Source organism: Anolis sagrei, chromosome 6 (assembly GCF_037176765.1).
Source record: "Anolis sagrei isolate rAnoSag1 chromosome 6, rAnoSag1.mat, whole genome shotgun sequence".
In the NCBI taxonomy this organism is placed as follows: Eukaryota; Metazoa; Chordata; class Lepidosauria; order Squamata; family Dactyloidae; genus Anolis; species Anolis sagrei.
The window spans coordinates 19,220,272-19,239,155 of NC_090026.1; the positions used below are offsets into that span (position 1 = coordinate 19,220,272).

An 18,884-nucleotide genomic window follows, 5' to 3' on the forward strand; every position below is an offset into this window, starting at 1 on the left:
TGAAACTTTTGAATAATGGGAATGAAGGAGAAAGGAATAAAACAGATGAGATGTTTATGTGGTAGGAACCAGGGATATAGCAATTGTTATGTCAGGATGTACAACTGGTTGAGGGAATGATATCTATATATATATATATATATATATAGAGAGAGAGAGAGAGAGAGAGAGAGAAGATGAAAATCAAGATGGATAAACAGAAAAGAAGTTAATGTGAGTTTATGTGACTGACAACATGTGGCACTTTTAAGACTGACAACTGATTATAATGTGTGCTTTGTGGACTAGAGGCCAATTCAGAAACAGTAGTGATCTATGAAAGCTTACATCATAATAACTTGGGAGTGTCATAATAACTTGGGAGTGTCACAAGATTTCATTCATTTCGTTCTCACAAGTAAATCCATGCTTTCGAACTGCTAGGTTGGCAGAAGCTAGGGCTGACAGCGGAAGCTCACGCCGCTCCCTGGAATCAAACCTGCGACCTTTTGGTTAACAAGCTCAGCAGCTCAGTGATTTAACCCTCTGCGCCACTTTATTTATACTCTGCCACCATCTCCCCAAGGGGACTCGGGGCGGCTTACATGAGGCCAAGCCCGGCAATACAGCAATGCAAATAAGCAACATACAACAACAATAAAAAGTAAAAATAAAACACAAGAAACAATATAAATAAGCACATCAAGCAATGTAAAATGAGCTATACTAGAAGTTGCTGCCTAGCACATGAAAGACCCATATTTCCCATGCTGTTTTGCATAGAGGGAAAGATCCTTTAGGGAAGGAATATGTAAAGGAAGAGATGATTTGAAAGGGAGTGGAAATAAGGGTTTGGGAATAACTTAGACCCACTGTCTTTTTTTCAAAATAGAAGCACTTTCCTTTTTCTTGATTTTGCCGCCCTTCCAGCCCAAAGCCCTTTTCCCAGCCCCCCGTCCCCTGCTGACCTATGCAGGTTCTCGTTGAACTGGGTGAGGTTGGGTGCCCGGCAGTCATTGTTGAATTTTGGTACTGAGCCATAGACTTGGAAGAGGGCCTCAGCCCCCTTGGCAATGATAGCCACACCATTTTGAACTCTGTGGTAGAGATCATCTTTCCATCCTGCTGAAAGCACCATGAAGAGACCCTCAGGCAGCTCCTCTGGCATGTATTCAGTTCTACCAAAGTTGGCACCTGCCATAAACCAGATGTACCCTGGGCCTGTAAGTTTGACTTCACGAGCTGCACGAAAGATGCTTTCTGCTTCTTCACGTGAGCAGTAGAGAAGGCAGATGCGGGCATTTATTTCCCGGAGCTGACGTTTGAGGCGAGCCCCATCTGGGTCATCAGTGAGGTTAAGGGTCACAGTGCTGCGGCGCTCCCAACCAATGAAACTGCTGTCAGTCAGCACCTCAATGTAGTCTACAAAATCTTCATAGCCAGGAAATAGTGTTGTAATGACAGCAAACGCTGTCCAGTCGTACTGTTCTAGGACTTCAAACATCACATGCAACTGTTGTTTGGTTGAGGAACCCAACTGAAGGAAGGTCGATCCCTTTTCCTAGATTGAAGAGGGAGTAAGAAAGATCAGGGTGAAAAGCAACCCAGATTCGAAGCATTGGAAAGCTTTCTCAATGTTTTTATAGTAGTTGAGGAGAAAAGGTTGATTTTCCATTCTCATAAAATGTTTTCCACACTGCATTCCCCAGGACAACTCTCAAAAGTGCTCATGTATAAAAATTATTTTGTCCAAACTGTCCATTCAAATCTGCTAATGTTTGTGAAAGTGACCTTGCAATCCCTTCCCACATGTTAGCGGCATCTCTATTGCATTCTTTTGATTCTCTATCCCAATCAATATATCTAGAGCTGTGTATATTCTGTACATGAAAAGAGATCCTGAACCAAGTTAAATACTGCATTTAGAAGAGTGAATTCTGCAGTTATATGTATGTATGTATATATATATAGAGAGAGAGCGCATAGTTCCTTGAATCAACACATTTTCACAATACAGTAGTTTTGCTTATCCAACATAAACGGGCTGGCAGAATGTTGGATAAGTGAAAATGTTGGATAAGGAGGGATTAAGGAAAAGCCAAATAAATGTCAAATTATGTTATGATTTTACAAATTGAGCACCAAAACATCATGTTTTACAACAAATCAACAGAAAAAGCAGTTCAATACACAATAACGTTATGTAGTAATTACTGTATTTACAAATTTAGCACCAAAACATCGCAATGTATTGAAACAGCTGTGGATCCGGGCAGGAGGCAGACTGCATTGGCTAATACAGAATGTTGGATGAGCAAAGGTTGGATAAGCGAGACTCTACTGTATATTCAGGCTAAAGAATTTAGTTTAGGTGCAAAATTTGAAATACACCAGTCTCTCGGTTAATCAAAACTCAAACAACCAGTAAAAAATGAAAGTAATACTTTAAATAAAAATCAAGTAAAACAATTTTAGCAGAAATGTAAATTTAAGTTCCATTTGTCTTAACTTGACTTAACTTACTTTTAATGATTGTATTTCAATCTTCATATCAAGTCAATAAGAGTTTATGGTAGGATATAGTATGAAATATAGTATTAGCCCTATTTTTAATAGTAACTCTCAAGCAGCCAGGAACTACATTTATTCGGCATCTACCAATCCCTATCAGTTCCAGTTAACTGAGAGTCTGCTTTAAATATATTCTTTTCAGTACATAAAAAAGCAAGCGCATATATATTGGAATGGACACAGAAACTAGGAAACTTATTTACCTTGGGTGTAAGAACAATAGCTGATCCTCCATTGATGCCAATGATAGGAACGGAGGTCTGTGCTGAGATGAAATCCAAGATCTGGGCCACAGCCTCTGTTCGTGTATCATCTTCAAAGACAACACCATGAATGTGCAGGGAAGAGAGGACATCACAAAGCCGCACAATAAGGCTGCGAGGGTTGGTGTCATTCAGAACCACTGGGATGGGGTTGACCTCCATGGAGAAGTTGCGGAAGTCCTCAGGCGAGAACCGGGCACTCTCCGGAGTGTAGGTGGAGCCACTGAAAATGATGGGAATGTTGATGGTTCGTCGCCGCAGGTCCAGGAAAGGGCTGGCACAGGCCAGAGCCATAACAAAGAGCATCCTAGCAGCGGGGGTGCCCGGGGGCAGGCTCATCTCGCAGGGCCTCTACGTTTCCCCTACAAGGGATTTGGGAAGGAGGAAAGAACAAAAAAGGCAAGAAGGAGAAGGAGAGAACATATTGAAGGAAGACATCAGGCAGTAGCTTTTGGCACTCAGCTAGATAAAGGTTGACTTAACAACCAGATTTGCCGATGGACCACTTTGACTGGTTGGCTGTGGTTTGTTTTGAGCTTGGCCAAGAGCTTCTCCATAAGAATAGATATGAGAGCAAATATAGTTTTCGCTCCCCATTCCTCTCACCATACAGTTCCAACACACACACACACCTTCCTATAAGCAGTCCCTACTGGTGTTACAAGAATCAATCATTTCACTGTTTGAAAGTAGAGAAAACAGAACCCATTGGGTCTGTAAAAGAGTCTTCTTCTCGCCTACTTGTTCTTCAACATCTGATCCCTCAAGAATAATCTTTCCCATCCTGACATGCCAATGGCTGTGAGTTACAGTCTCACATGTCTGCACTGCACCACATTAGGGAAGGATTCTCAAGATCCCAGGAGCAACAAGAAATGAGAAGACAGCTCATCTCTGAAGCTGGATCTGGTGCCTGAATCATTAATTTCCAAACTCGATCCTGCACCACATTTGGAGTATTTCTATGGAGCAGTGGCAAGATATTTGCACTATTCTTTTCTCCCCAAGGGAGCTGTAGCAATATGTTTTGTACCGTACCTCATTGGACGATGGGAGGTGGAGGGCAGCGCATCTAAAGACATGTCTAAAGGGTGCTAGATTGGAAAAGAAAACATTCAGGTATTTGCAGGACCACAAAACAATTGCATATAAGCATGTTATGTCCTGCAGATACCATCATATGTGCTTTCCTAAGCAAGAACCTCTCATTCGTTGCTTGAAGTATGTTGAGGTTAGCCTGAAGGCAGGCATTTTCCCAGTCCCAACTGTGAAACCTCCACCTGTAAATAAGGGTCAAGCAACTCAAGCAAAACACTCAGGCCATGCCAGGAAGGTTAACTCTTCCACATAGGAATGGTTGTCACATCTGCCTTCAACTCGTGGCCTCATATATTCCTCTTCATAAATGTGCCACTCTCTTCAGATTTCTACTCCTTTCTCCTCACCCTGTACTCCTTCTTCTCATCCTTCCCAAGCCAGAGATATTGTAATAACAAAAACACATCCTTGTCAGCTGTTCTCCTGTAACTCTAAAGGAGTGACATTGGGGCCCTGAAGAGGAGGAAGAGAACAGTTTGAAGTGTGATGAAAGGAGCAGGGAAGGCAGCCATATCCTCCTCTTCCAGCTTGGCAAAGGCACAGCTCTTTGTCATTCATGAATTTAGGCAGAGGAATGCAAATTATCCCAGAAGCCCCTTGTTTTTAATCTTGTTATTCATTAATTAGTTAATGCTCTCCATTCTTTTCAATCCCTAAAGCTGGGAAGATGCTTTAACCCTGGGAGAACTCGGTATGATTTGGCCAAAAAAATGGCTCTTCCCAGTAGCTTTTGAACAGGGGAAGACTCTTTTATCAAGGAAATAAAGCAAAACAGTACAAAACATGTCTCACATTACCCAAACACTAGAAGAGAAATTTGCAAAACTACAGCCTTGCAGATATTGGAAGTAGAGCCCTAGTCAGCGTAGGCAGCGGTAAGAGATGATGGGTATTGTAGTTCGATATCTGGAGGGCTTCAGGTGCACCATTATTGCCGCAGGACACATGGCTGTAGGCTGCTGCTATGGCCATATGTCATGAGCTCACCCTGTCTTCTATATGACCACAAAGAGCCAGGAACTAGTCAGAAGAGGTCAACAAATGGAACAGTGGCCACCAAACCAGCCAGCCCTAGATATGCAGTTTTCCCTATTCTCAGTTTAGAATTTCTGCTCTCATTGCTCCCCCCTTTCTCTCTCTCTCTCTCTCTCTCTCTCTCTCTCTCTCATTGCATCATGTGTGGCAGATATTGCAGACTAACCAACCGTTTAATGATAGCCTGCCCAGGTTAATATTATTTCAGCTATGCATATTCCCCCCTTTAAACAGATTTCAAGACGCTTATTTGTCAGGGCGAGCAACTCTGCTTTTCCTTTCTGCCACAAAGCAGTAGGGGTTAGCAGGCTCATGTGTGGTGGCTTGGCCTCAATGTGCTATTTCTCCATGACTGGTTATGCCTCAGGCCTCTCCACTTATTTCACAGCATGTCTCTACTAGCAGCCATTCCACTGCTTGTCATCAAGGTCACACTGCTAGATGGCAAAACAGATATCTACATTATCTCCCCACCCCACCCCCAAGAATTAACCCAGTGGTTCAGGATGGCAGCATAAAATAAGAGAGTTCCAAATTACTAAAGGAAGCAAACCATAAGGATTATTCTGGGTCACTTCTGAGTTGGGGTAGCACAAGGGTTTCCACCTCTCAGACCACTTCTGCATTGTCATATAATCCAGATTATCAAAGTAGATAATCCACATTATTTTCTTTGAACTGGATTATATGAGTCTACATTGCCATATAAACCAGTTCAAAGTAGATAATCTGGATTTTATATGGCAAGGTAGAAGGGCCTCAGGGAGATTTCTCTATCAGCTGTTGCCTGGTGGTATTGTAGATGTGACTCAGATGCAAAGGTGGAAAAAAAACTGTTGAAGATGCTGAACAGTAGCAGAACTACATCTTTAGAAGAATGATGTGGTGCAGTTGTTGTTGAGTTCTGAATTGCTGTACTGCAGATTTTAAGGATGGGGTTACATTTCGAATGCTCACAGAGTATCAAAAATTAGTATGCCAAAGATAAGGGATCTAGCCTGTTCTTACTAGTTGCATGTTGCTTACGTTCAGAGCATGGAGGACAGAGCACATTCAACTATGCAGTTCATCCATCCGACTCAAGACTAAGGTGGTACATCTAGTCCAGAGTTACGAGATAGGATCCTGCTGATTGGGTTGCTTGGCTCTACTGCAACATTACACTCAGACTAAAATGTTCCAGTAGATCTCTGTGGAAAACTGTTGAATGAGATGTTTATGATTCAGCTATTATACTGATCCTAATGGACAATTATTCATGACATACGTGAAGAAATAAGTGGAAGTGAAGAGCAGAAGAGAAGGTAAATGAACCAAGTAGTATATTTTAAGACAACAACATGAAATATGTTACGCTCCAACGTTATACACTATGTCTAAAGTGGACAGTGGAGTACTCTATATCCTGTCCATATTTCAAAGCATTCTAGGAAATCATACAGAATTTCAGTAGTTATAAGTTTGTAAATGTCCATGTGACAAAATAGGAAGAATGGGAAATAGAGCAGAGACCATTTTGGTGAACAATTGAGATAGGTGGGGGCTTAACGCATCTTTTGCATGCAGATCCTTTCCTGTAATACTCCCAACTGGGTGTCCTTTTTGCAAATTGAAAACAAAAACTAATGATGAAAAAGAAATGCATGTGTTTGCATTTTAGTATGAACTGCCAAACTTTTACACTTCCTCAACAAATACACATGAACAGGAATATTGCTATCCTTCAGTTTTCTTAGTTAAGGGTAAAGGTTTTCCTTTGACATTTTATGTGTGTGCCAGGAGCGACTTGAGGAACTGTGAGAGAATTGGCCATCTGCAAGGATGTTGCCCAGGGGACACCTGGATGTTTTACCATCCTGTGGGAGGCTTCTCTCATGTCCCTGCATGGGAAGCTGGAGCTGACAGGAGCTCACCCCACTCCCCAGATTTGAACTGCTGACCTTTCAGTCAGCAATCCTGCCGGCACAAGGGTTTAACCCATTGCGCCACCAGGGACTCCTCCCTTGATATTAAGTCTAGTCAATTCCAACTCTGGGGGGTGGTGCTTATCTCCATTTCTAAGCCGAAGAGCCAGCATTGTCCATAGAGTCCTCCAAGGTCTAGCATGACTGCATGGAACACTGTTACCTTCCCACTGAAGCAGTACCTATTGATCTATTTATATTTGAATGTTTTTGAACTGCTAGGTTGGCAGAAGCTGGGATTAACAACAGGAGCTCACGCTGTCCCATGGATTTAAACCGCCGACCTTCTGGTCAGCAAGTTCTGTAGCTTAGCGGTTTAACTCGCTACGTCACTGCGGCCTCTTGTTTTCTTACTTCTCCAATAGAAAGGAAGTCTGAAAGTGTGTATGCTGGAGGGAAATTGTGTACAGAAGTGCATACAGTGGAGAAAATAGCATATATTGAGCAAATGTGCTTGCCAAATGTTCACCCAGTTTATAAAGCATTTAAAACAGATTTTTTAAACAAAATCATATGGTAATAGGAAGAAATAGTACAGTCAGATTTGAAAAAATGGGAAAATTGCCCATCCTGCTTGATGGAAAGAACTAGATGTCCCCAAAAGACTAAGTATCCTCCTGATTCTGGGCTACAAACACTGTATCTCTGCAATCACAAGGCAAAGGTAGGATTTTTCATTCCACCTCTGCTGTTCTTAGCATTTGCCCTGGGACTCATCACACTAGAGAAAACAATCCACTTAAAATCCACTGCAGAATTCTGGGGTTTTGTAGTTCAGGGAGGAACCTTTAACAGCCTCACTAAACAACAAACCCAAGAATTCTGCAGGAGGCAGAAACCAGATTTTAAATGGTTTTTTTCTCTAGTGTGATGAAGTGCTTTGTTTGCCAACCATCTACTTAGAATGAGCCATTCCAGGCCGTACACACCTTTGCAGGGCTTTTCCTAAAAAGAGCAAACCTCGTGGGGCAACGACATTACAAAGACAGAGTCTTGTTTTGACTATGTTAATTTAATGAGAGTTTGTAGCGCTCATTACACCACTTTACTTGGTCTTTCAACATCAAAGCTGCCTATTAATGCTTATTTTGAGATGTCAATAACCTTAAGGCTGCTGCTTATTTTGTTGATCTGATACAGCACTGGGCAAAGTGACAAAACCACCCACCCTACCAATAAGCCTCATTTTGGAAGAGTATATTGAATTAGAATCTCCACTCCCTCAAGGTTTGACTTGAGTTCCATCTCCTGTTACTATTTAAACTTGTATCATTGAGACAACACGTTTTAACTCACTTGTTCTGCCTCAAAACAACCCTCCAAAGTCAGTCATTAGCAGGCCCATTTTAGAGACTGGGAAGACCCAGCCCCGAGGGCCCCTTTGTAAGTCATCTGCTCCTTTTAAATAATTCTAGGCTGCCATTTAAGACAGAAAATCCTCTCAAGGAGGTTCCTATGATAAAAACAATACAAATTGCATTTTCTCTGAAATGCACATCAATCCCATGAAGGAAAAAGTGCATATTTCATGTATGAATTCAAGCACAAGTATTAATTGTGGTGAAATAAAGCACTTGAATTATGGTCTATGTATATGGAGAAGGCATTGTGTACACCTTTTGCTGTTTGATGATTCTGGTATCACTTTAATTATGGAGCAACATTGAGAGAAGAACATAAATCAAGCTCTCTCTTTTGCTTTCTCCCCAAATGTTTCTTCAGACATTTTATGAAGGAGCCTGCTAACTAGGCTAAGCTGAAAACATATACAAGTAAATACACTTTGTTGAAATGACTATGAAAGTAAAATATGAGTTGAGCTGAACTTTTAAAGACAAACAGAGCAAATGGCTTATGTTTCCCAAACAAACAAACAAGTTATTTGTTGGGCTGAAATGTAAAAAAAAGACTTTCATTCTCTTACCCATTAGAACAGTGGTTCTCAACCCCGCTAAAGCCGCGACTCCTTAATACAGTTCCTCATATCGTGGTGACCCTCAACCATAAAATTATTTCTGTTGCTACTTTGTAAATGTAATTTTGCGACTGTTATGAATTGTAATGTAAATATCTGATATGCAGGATGTATTTTCAGTCACTGGACCAAATTTGGCACAAATACCCGATACACCCAAATTTGAATACTGGTGGGGTGCAGTGGGGGTTGATTTTGTCATTTGGGAGTTGTAATTGCTGGGATTTATACTTCACCCTCAATCAAAGAACATTCTGAACTCCACCAACGATGGAATTGAACCAAATTTGGCACACAGAACTCCCATGACCAACAGAAAATACTGGAAGGTTTTGGTGGGCATTGACCTTGAGTTTTGGAGTTGTAGTTCACCTACATCCAGAGAACACTGTAGACTCGGATAATGATGGATATGGACCAAACTTGGCATGAATCCTCAATATGCCCAAATGTGAACACTGATGGAGTTTGGGGAAAATAAACTTTAACATTTGGGAGTTGTAGTTGCTGAGATTTATAGTTAACTTACAACCAAAGAGCATTCTGAACCCCATCAACGATAGAATTGGGCCAAATTTTCCACACAGAACCCCCATGACCAACAGAAAATACTGTATTTTTTATGATCTTTGGCGACCCCTCTGACACCTCCTCACGACCCCCCCAGGTTGGGAAATGTTGAATTAGAAATAAGAAGGTGGCTTTCTAGGTGAATAAGGGGCCAGAAAAGTCTGCTCTTCTTTTGCCTTTTTTGAAGAGTGGTCAAGACTCTCCATAATTTCAACATAAAAATGTGGACTATAGTCCACAAAAGCTACAAGTCTCTGTTATTTTGAATATAACAGATTAACTTGTCTATCCGTCTGAAAATTGTTATCTTAAAGGATGGCAGCCTTTCTCTTCTTATACTTTCAAAAGCTGCCTAGTTTGTCAGAGAATACTGAGACAAAATGCGATAGTCTGCTGGGGGACAGTGGGAAAAGAGATGCACTGAGAAGTAGCCATGTCTCACAGAGTAGCAGTGAGAATAAAAGAGATGACAGATAATGTAAAACCTTTTGCACATACTAAGTGCTATGGGGATTATAATTTATAATAATATGGCCACCACCTGCCACATTCAGGAAAATCCTATGCCAAGTATGTTAATTCTTTGCCGCTCTAATATGTAGATTAGCTATGGCCCTCTGGCTCATGATATTATTTTGATGCCGTCCACAGTGTTGAACAAGTTTCCCACTCCTGGTCTGTTGCCATCTGGCAAATCCACCAATCACTGTAGGAAAAAAAACAGCAGTCTAAAGCCCCACTGAGTCTGACATTGCCAATAGATATTTCCCTGCAGTAAAATGATCAAAATTGCATCAGACTCTGGCCAAAACCAGATATTTCAAAATCAGAAGTATCCAGAGTCCATGCTTATCTGAAAACAGATCTCGGTCCACTTCCAGGGCTCTGTCTAGAACAGCTTGACCTGTCAGAGACTTCTTTGCAATGAGACGGGTGCTAGAACATGTTATCCTCCATTGCAATCTCTACTTCAAAGCAACTGCTTCTCTTTGCTTCATGACTCTTCATCGGGATGATTTCCCAGATCTGTAATGAGTGACTACAAACCTCAAACAGGATTTTTGAACATACACTCAAAAGCTAGCAGCAATAAAATCCCCACATGTCACTTCAGGCTAGGCTAGTTTTCTCACTAGTATAGCATATCTCATCACTGCAACTCAAAAGGGATGGTGTGGTGTTCCACAGTGAAGCCATCAACTGTTGAACCAACCCGAGCCCCAATGGCTTTGCATCTCCAACTGTGCATTCGGCAGCAGTTTAGCAGTAGGAGGTGCAGACCACCTGAAAGACCGCTTCCCTAAGCCAAGTTGAGCTTCTCACTTCACATGATGCTCTTCAACTCAGTTAATGCCTGACCAAGGCTAGACATCTCATTGCTTCCTCTTCCCCTTAGAAACAAGGACCCATTTACACTGCCAGTTTAATGCAGAATGAGCTGAATTATATGGCAGCATAGACTCCTATAATTTTGTTCAATGCAGTTCATTCTGAGTCTACACTACACTGATCATATAATGAAATTCAAACTGCATTATATGACAGTAAAGATAGGGCCTTAGGCTCTCTTATCAATAGGAGTATGGTGTCTAGATTGAGGGAAGTAATAGTATCAGTTTATTCTGTGTTGGTCAGACCCCACATGAAATACTGTGTCCAGTTCTAGGCAGGATGATATCAAGAAGGACATTGACAAAGCATTCAGAAAAAAAGGTGACCAAATAGTAAAAGATCTGGAAGCCAAACTATGTGGAGTGGTTTAGGAGCTGGGTATGTTGCACTTGGAGAAGATTGAGAGAGTCATATAAGCTATGTTTAAATATTCGAAAGGATGTCATATTGAGGTGGATGATGGAGTCTCCTGCTCTAGAGACTAGAATACAAAGCAGTAGATTAAAATTGCAGGAAAAGAAATTTCACTTAAACACTAAGAAGAGCTGTTCAACAGAGGAATATGTTGCCTTGGAGGATGATGGAAACTACTTCTCTGGAAGTTTAAAAGAGATCCTAGATGGCCATCTGTCAAGAATGCTTTAATTTGGTGTTCCTGCATGTCAGGAGGTTGGACTGGATGGCCCTTGTGGTCTCTTCAAACTCTGTGATTCTATGATTCATTGTCTTATGTACAAGCAATGCACATGCTATGTCCTCATGTGCCTTTCTCCATGCTACTAGCATGGTTCCTGCCAAGACATTTCCAGTTTTTTTTTAAATACTGATGGGTTTACCACCTTGTCCTTGCCCAGCAACTTGGTCATCATTTCCTGCCTAGATCCCTCAAGCTTTTCCCCCTCTTGCTAATTGGCTAATGTGGTACCATCTTAATCTACAGTACTTACTTACTCAGGTTCCAATTTCTCTACAAAACTACACAGCTTTTCTCTCTGTGTAGTTCTCACATATTGGCATCAAGACTTCTTTGTACAAAATTATATTTATATGGTGCCTGGACTAATGGAAATGTGCGGCTTCTCTGCACTGTGTCAGCCAAGCATTTTGAAGCTCTCTTGTTTAAAGCCCATCTTGTCCAGAGCACAGAATAATCCATCCTCTTCAGAACATAGCTAAAGATATGATGAACTAAAATCACAGTGTGATTTCTGCTTCACCTACTGTGGTCGCAGTTCCCACTTAGCTCCCTTCCTTATTTTGTTGAGGCATTTCCTGACATCAAGCATTACAATGGCTGGGTTTTCCCAAGGTCTACACTCCCCCCCCCCCTTCCATATGCTGTTCATCACTTTGTACTTCTTGTTCTGTGGACATTTCTGCATTCAGAAAAGAGCTTGGAAATCAGTAGTGAAGGTTGCCTGCTTGACACAAACCAAGGAGGGACTGGTCTCCAGCTGTGACTTACCACTAGCCCCACAAGAAGAACTGGACCACATATGAGCTACCTTACTGAGGCCAGCGTGAGGGGAAGGGGGTCTGAATTCTTCCTTGTTTGACCATGAGGTGAACATTGCATCCATCCTCCACCCCCACCCCACCACGGCATGTCTGCAATGCTGGCAACAGCATCGTGATCGATTTGGTCCCTAGGGCAAGGTGTTTGAAGAGGGCATACATCAGCTGCTGAATTGGGCAAAAATGCAAAAATGATTCCTGGCAAGTGTTTACTGTCAAGTGAACATCATACACACCCCTGGTAGAGATCTTAGTTGTCATTCCCATCTCCTCCAGGCTCTGATCTACCTGAGAAGCTGTGATGCTAGCAGGAAACCAATTGGCAGTAAGGCATTGGGTACAAACACCAAAGCAAGTGACAGGAAGGAGGAGACTGGAGAGGAGTACAGCCAGACACAGAGCTTTGGGACCTCATCACATTATCTTCTTGCTCCATCCTAGGAAGCTGCCAGGATACAGCCAGCACGGAGACCACCACAGCCTATCATATGACACAGGCTCCGTCCCGGAAACGGAGCTAAAAGAACCTGGAAGCTGGGTGACAATGCTTTCCCCCATGTGATTGGGAAGGCGGCAATGCAGGCTTCCCCCTGCACTGGCTCCATTCTAAGCAATGAGAGCATCGGCACAGGGTGCCGGTTTCCCTGGTGCCTCACAAATTCGCCACGCTGCCTGGAGAATCCCCCCCCCCCCCCCACTGTTGCCCACATTTTTGACCTCAATGTGATAAGGTCCTTACACACTGCAGAGTATGCTAAACGCATAAGACCAAGTGCAGAAATACATACATGCTTTCACCACTACCTCAGTGACCAACAACTAGAGCTCGGGAAATTCAAATTTATGCTACAAATCCTTGAATTCCCCCCTCCCCAATCAGCAGGGGATTCTGAATGTTATTGTCCAAAAAGTACCTTTTCCAAAACTCTGTTAACAACTCATAGATTGAAAGTGTGTCTAAACATGCTTGCTGATCCAACCCCAAGTCGCCAAAATATTGACAGATACCTATTGTTCGTGGTATTATTTTAGTTTCTGACCTTTTTAGATACTGAAAGTTGCTCTGAGCATTGCGAATGAAAAACTTGTAAGGAAATATTTGATGTATTTTTGTAATCATAGCAAAAAAGTAAACCAAACTCATACCCAAAGGGCATACTACAAATAGCAACAAACCAAAAGTTACCAACAGTAATATATCCAGCCTTTGGGGCTCAGAATATGACATTCTGAACTTGGAAAACCTGACCTTATCCCAGCTTAGAACTCATTTTACCCTTAGTTTCCCCATTTGTAAAATGGATGCATTTCACAAACCAGTCTAATCTTCCACCTATCCAATTCCTCTGGCAAATAGAAACCTGGGCATACATGTATATATGTGTGTGCTTCACATTGCAAAAGTAGAGCCACGTATGGCTTTCAATCTCCATTAAATGTGCTTTTATGTGCATGCTAGTCATTTCCTACTTATAGCAAACCTATCACAGGGTTTCCTTGGCAGAATTTGTTGAAAAGGCAGTTGATCTTGCCTTCCTCTAAGGTGAGAGAGTATAATTTGGCCAATGTTACTCTGTGAGTTTTGAAGCCAAGCAGGGATTGGAACACTGATCACCCAGCATGCCAGCCCAGCGCTGTACTGGTTCCTTCTACTTGTACATGGCATTTGAACTAAAACTATACTTAGGTTGTTGCCCAGAAGTCTTCCTTAGCTCATTTAGTCTGTGCATCGGGGTGTCAAAATGCTAGTGGTCTTTCTCAGACTTTGGGGGAGTCGGTTTTGCAGCTGCCAAAGGAAGGCCAGGGACAGAAAGAGCAATGTGGATGAGAGGGAATACAGGCAAACAGCTCAGAATAAGAAGTTTCAGGCTGAAAAATTATTCGCAGTGCGGCTTACACGTTGTGGCAGGAACAGGAAAGACCATCCAGAATTCTGTCCACTAAATGTGTCAAGTAATAATTCTTTATAGAAGCTTCCCGACCCAAACAGCTCTGAGGCTCTTTGCATGCTCACATACAACCACACGACACCCGTGAAGCAGCTCACCAGGCATTGACACTCGCCTATTCATTCTGCTCCTCATTAAATTTATATCCTGTCTTAGCGCAACGGCTCTAGGCCACTTGCAGTCACAAAAATCACATCGTACAAAGTCATAAAACTCCAGATAAAACAGTAAATAATTACCATAAAAGCCAAAATAGAAACCAGAGCCTTAAAACAAACCAGGATAAAAGAGGTCAGATAAAGCTGATTCACAATTTAGAAATGCTCAGCTAAATAAGAACGCTTTCCGCCTACACATATACAATTTGTCAGAGATCCTGCTCATATTTGATGCTCGCTATAATACATCAGAGCAAACTAGATGACAAACCTGATTATAAACCACATTTGATACTAACACTAACTCAAATGCCCTGAATTTTCACAACACACCTGGTTATAAACCACATTTGATACTAATACTAACTCAAATGCCCTGAATTTTCACAACACACCTCATTTAGAAGAACGTATATATATGCAAAAACACAATGCAGCTGTGCAGAAACATTTCTCTTCCAATGTACAAAGCCTAATATCTCAGATTGTTCCACACAGCCTGTTTATTTCTCGCCTCATTTCAATTTCACCTTTTGCACTCCTAATTTGGAACTAGTTTGCAATATGGTTAAATGAGATGTTTCCCCTCCACTCCCTGAATGCATGGTCATATGCAGTCTGTCCAAGCTTATCTCCATTAATAACAGCAGAAGGTGTCCTAGGAATTATTGCACGTTGAGGGGTGCTGACATTGTAAAGTCTTTAGGCACTACTTTCCCAACATTAAAAGGAAGCAGAATTAAAACAGAGATGATACCTAAGTATCCATTATATTTTCATTAGTTTTAGTAGTGGTGATGGTACTAGTAGTGGTGACATTGTACCTCAAATGTACTAAATGTTGCAAATAGATTAAAAACAAGATAGTCTATGCTAGTAGTTCTCAACTTTCCTAATGCGGTGACCCCTAAATACACTTCCTCATTCTATGGTGACTCCCAACCATAAAATTATTTTAGTTGCTACTTCATAACTATAATTTTGCTACTGTTATTAATCATAATGTAAATATCTGATATATGGGATATATTTTCATTCACTGGACCAAATTTGGCAGAAATACCCAATACGTCCACATTTGAATACTGGTGGGGTTTGCGGGGAGGGAGGGTGTTGATTTTGTCATTTGAGAGTTGTAGTTGCTGGGATTTACAGTTCACCTACAATCAAAGAGCATTCTGAACTCCACCAACAATGGAATTGAACCCAACTTGGCACACAGAACTCCCATGACCAACAGAAAATACTAAATGGGTTTGGTGGGCATTGACCTTGAGCTTGGGAGTTGTAGTTCACCTACATCCAGGGAGCACTGTGGACTCAAACAATGATGGATGTGGACCTAACTTGGCACAAATACTCAATATGCCCAAATGTGAACATGGTAGAGTTTGGGGAAAATAAACCTTGACATTTGGGGATTGTAGTTTCGGGGATTTATAGTTCACCTACAATCAAAGAGCATTCTGAACCCCACCAACGATATAATTGGGCAAAACTCCCCACACAGAACCCCCATGACCAACAGAAAAGAGTGTGTTTTCTGATGGTCTTTGGTGACCCCTCTGATGCCCCCTCGCAACTCCCCCAGGGGTCCTGACCCCTAGGTTGAGAAACACTGGTCTATGCCCTTAAACTTGCAATCTGAAATAATAACACCAAAGGAAAATGGATGGTAAGGGATGATGAAAATAAGCACAGGTAGCACTGATTCTTAAACTGTCTTATTCTTTACAACAGATTGTAATGGTCACTACTCAGGGAGGGAAAGAGACAGATGCCAGCTGGTCTCTTAGTCTGGCAGAAGAAATGAGCCCTATCACCCCAGTTTTTCATACACTGTAACGAGGCTGGATGGCAGCGAAAAGATTTGGCAAACTATAGTTTGGCAAACCCACAGCTAATCTTCCCATAATGTTTACTAATAAGTAAGTTCCATTTAGCAGAGATTCCGAGCAACATTAATTAAAAGTTTCCTCCTCCTGGCATCAGCATGCTTATGTTTTCCTCACGAACACTGACTGGGGGGTGGCACTTGATAATGGCAATTGCTGCATAATTACTTCCTTATATAATTTCTTATTTGCTACAATCTCTGTTTTTATTCCAGGTGGAGGAAAGTGTTGATAACTTATTAGTGCTTCTTATTATTATTGTCTTTTTTTCTTTTAGCGAAAAAGGATTATTTCAGTAATAATTATAGAAAGCCTCCTTGTCCCAAGGAACATAAAACTGATTTCGTAGCAAATCAGAAAGATCATTGAAGGAGCAGCTAAAAGGCTGTTTGTCACTAATCAGTTTTCCTGGCCAGTTGGGAGCAATAAAGTAGGGTGAACTTGTAAACAGGAAATATTTAATTAAAGGCAAAGGAGCTCTTAAGAAATGTTGCCAATCATACTAGAAAGGTGGTGGTGCGATTTAAATGTTATTACACACACCTCCATACATATCACTACAAATCAAAGCTGAGAAAAAGTAGACTAGAAAATGGGAAGATAATACAGAAAATGATGGAAAGCAACAGGACTACAGAGAGTTTATCTGGAAGATCCATTAATTGAGTAAGCGCAAGGTGGCAATTTGCAAGAGAGGGCTGGCAATCAGGAACACATGGTGATCAAACAGTACAAACACTTATACTTAAGGCAGATAAAACATAGGCATGTCTTTATATATGCTGATACATAAGCCAATCTTTAATTTAAAATTCATGGTCAATGAAATCTGAAAAAATAGGTTTTTGTATAATCAATGCATTGTCAAAGGCTTTCATGGCCAGAATCGCTGGGTTGTTGTGAGTTTTCTGGGCTGTATGGCCATGTTCCAGAAGCATTCTCTCCTGACATTTCACCTGCATCTATGGCAGGCATCCTCAGACAAGAAACAATCAGGGCCAGCTAATTACCTCCCAACAAAGGATTCCTCCAGGCAATAAAAAGCCAGGCCTTGAAACTGCTGGGCCATTAAATGCTTATCAAGGTAGCCAATTGAAACATTCACATCTACCTCGAACAGACAAGAGTTTTTTCTCCCGCTCTGGCCATTCCACAGATATATACACCTCATTTTCCTAGTTTCCAACAGACCTCACAACATCTGAGGATGCCTGCCATAGATGCAGGTGAAATGTCAGGAGAGAATGCTTTTAAAACATGGCCATATAGCCTGAAAAACCTACAACAACCCAACTGCAACATTCACACTTGCCTCAAGCAGACAAGAGTTCTTTCTCCCACCCTGGACTTTCCACAGGTATATAAATCCCATTTGCCTAATTTCCAACAGACCTCACAACCTCTGAGGATGCCTGCCATAGATGCAGGCAAAACGTCAGGAGAGAATGCTTCTGGAATATGGCTATGCAGCCTGAAAAACTCACAACAACCCTTTTGTATAATATTCCTCAAAGCCACAGGAATTCTGGGAGCTGTAGTCCATAAATAACTTTTCCATACTCATTTATAGGGAAAACAGGCTCAAATCTACACTGTGGTAGTGCTTCCTTCCTCACACAGCTCTGTTAACCTCTGCTAATTTAGATCCTGCCATTCCTCAAGTGTCCATAATCACAGCAGTCCTGTAGATTCCTACTAATAAATAGAGAAATTTCCTCTTGGTTCAGATACTAGAGTGTACAAATGCAACAAGAAGCCCAAGTAAGAAAGACAGCACACAGGCAAACACACATATCTCTGACTTGTGACAAAATAATATTTATGCAAACCCAGAAGTCACAAATGTCAATTACTGAGGCAGCTGGGTGTCCTTTGTTGATCCCAGCCTGGGGCCACTTGAGAACAAGACTTGATCCTCAGGTAGAGATGGGTCTACAAGTGTGATCCCGGCTGGAAGAGAGGAGGTTAAGCCACATCCCCCTGTGCCTCTTTGCTGAGGAGACAGTAATTTCCGCAATCACAGAAGTGTTTCTATTCCTGGGAGTGCAATCAGAAACCGGCGCTTTGCCCAGCTCATCAGGGCCTTGTGCAAGCAAAGACTCCTCCGTTTTGCTCCTGCCAACCCACCACCAACAGGAAAAAGAAGGGGCACCACTCTGTCTCATAGTCTCAAGAAGGAGGGGGGACGTGGGCATCTGCACAAAGGTCCATTTGGCAGCACTGATTCAAGTGCCACCTCTTGCATGGACTTCCAGTATAGTCCTGGAAGAGCTGCCTTCACACAGCCAATTTGCCCTGCTGGTCAAATGGGCATAATAATGATGACAGTCTTCCTAGACCTTTTTGTTAACATGAAAGGTTTGTTGAAATCTGAAAGATATTTCCTAATTGAACAGAGGTGAGCAGTACACAAATCTAACCACAAGTAGGAATCCTTGTCTTCCATGAGCATGCTACGGTGTTTGCATGAAGCCCAACTCTACTTCGCATTATACGAAACATGAGAAGTAAAGAGTCAAG

At 41.8% G+C, this 18,884-nt stretch overlaps 1 protein-coding gene across 4 annotated transcripts in view; it reads right to left on the bottom strand.

The window, feature by feature from the left end:
* Positions 1 to 18,884, bottom strand: part of GRIN2D (glutamate ionotropic receptor NMDA type subunit 2D) — a 68,251-nt gene that overhangs the window by 36,177 nt on the left and 13,190 nt on the right. For all 4 annotated transcript variants that reach the window (XM_060780390.2, XM_060780391.2, XM_060780393.2 and 1 more), the window contains 2 exons: positions 2,754 to 3,175; positions 948 to 1,540 (listed from right to left, as the gene is read on the bottom strand). In XM_060780390.2, the coding sequence (XP_060636373.2) occupies positions 948 to 1,540; positions 2,754 to 3,152 (992 nt within the window). In that variant the 5' untranslated portion in view covers positions 3,153 to 3,175. The remainder of the gene's footprint in view (positions 1 to 947; positions 1,541 to 2,753; positions 3,176 to 18,884) is intronic.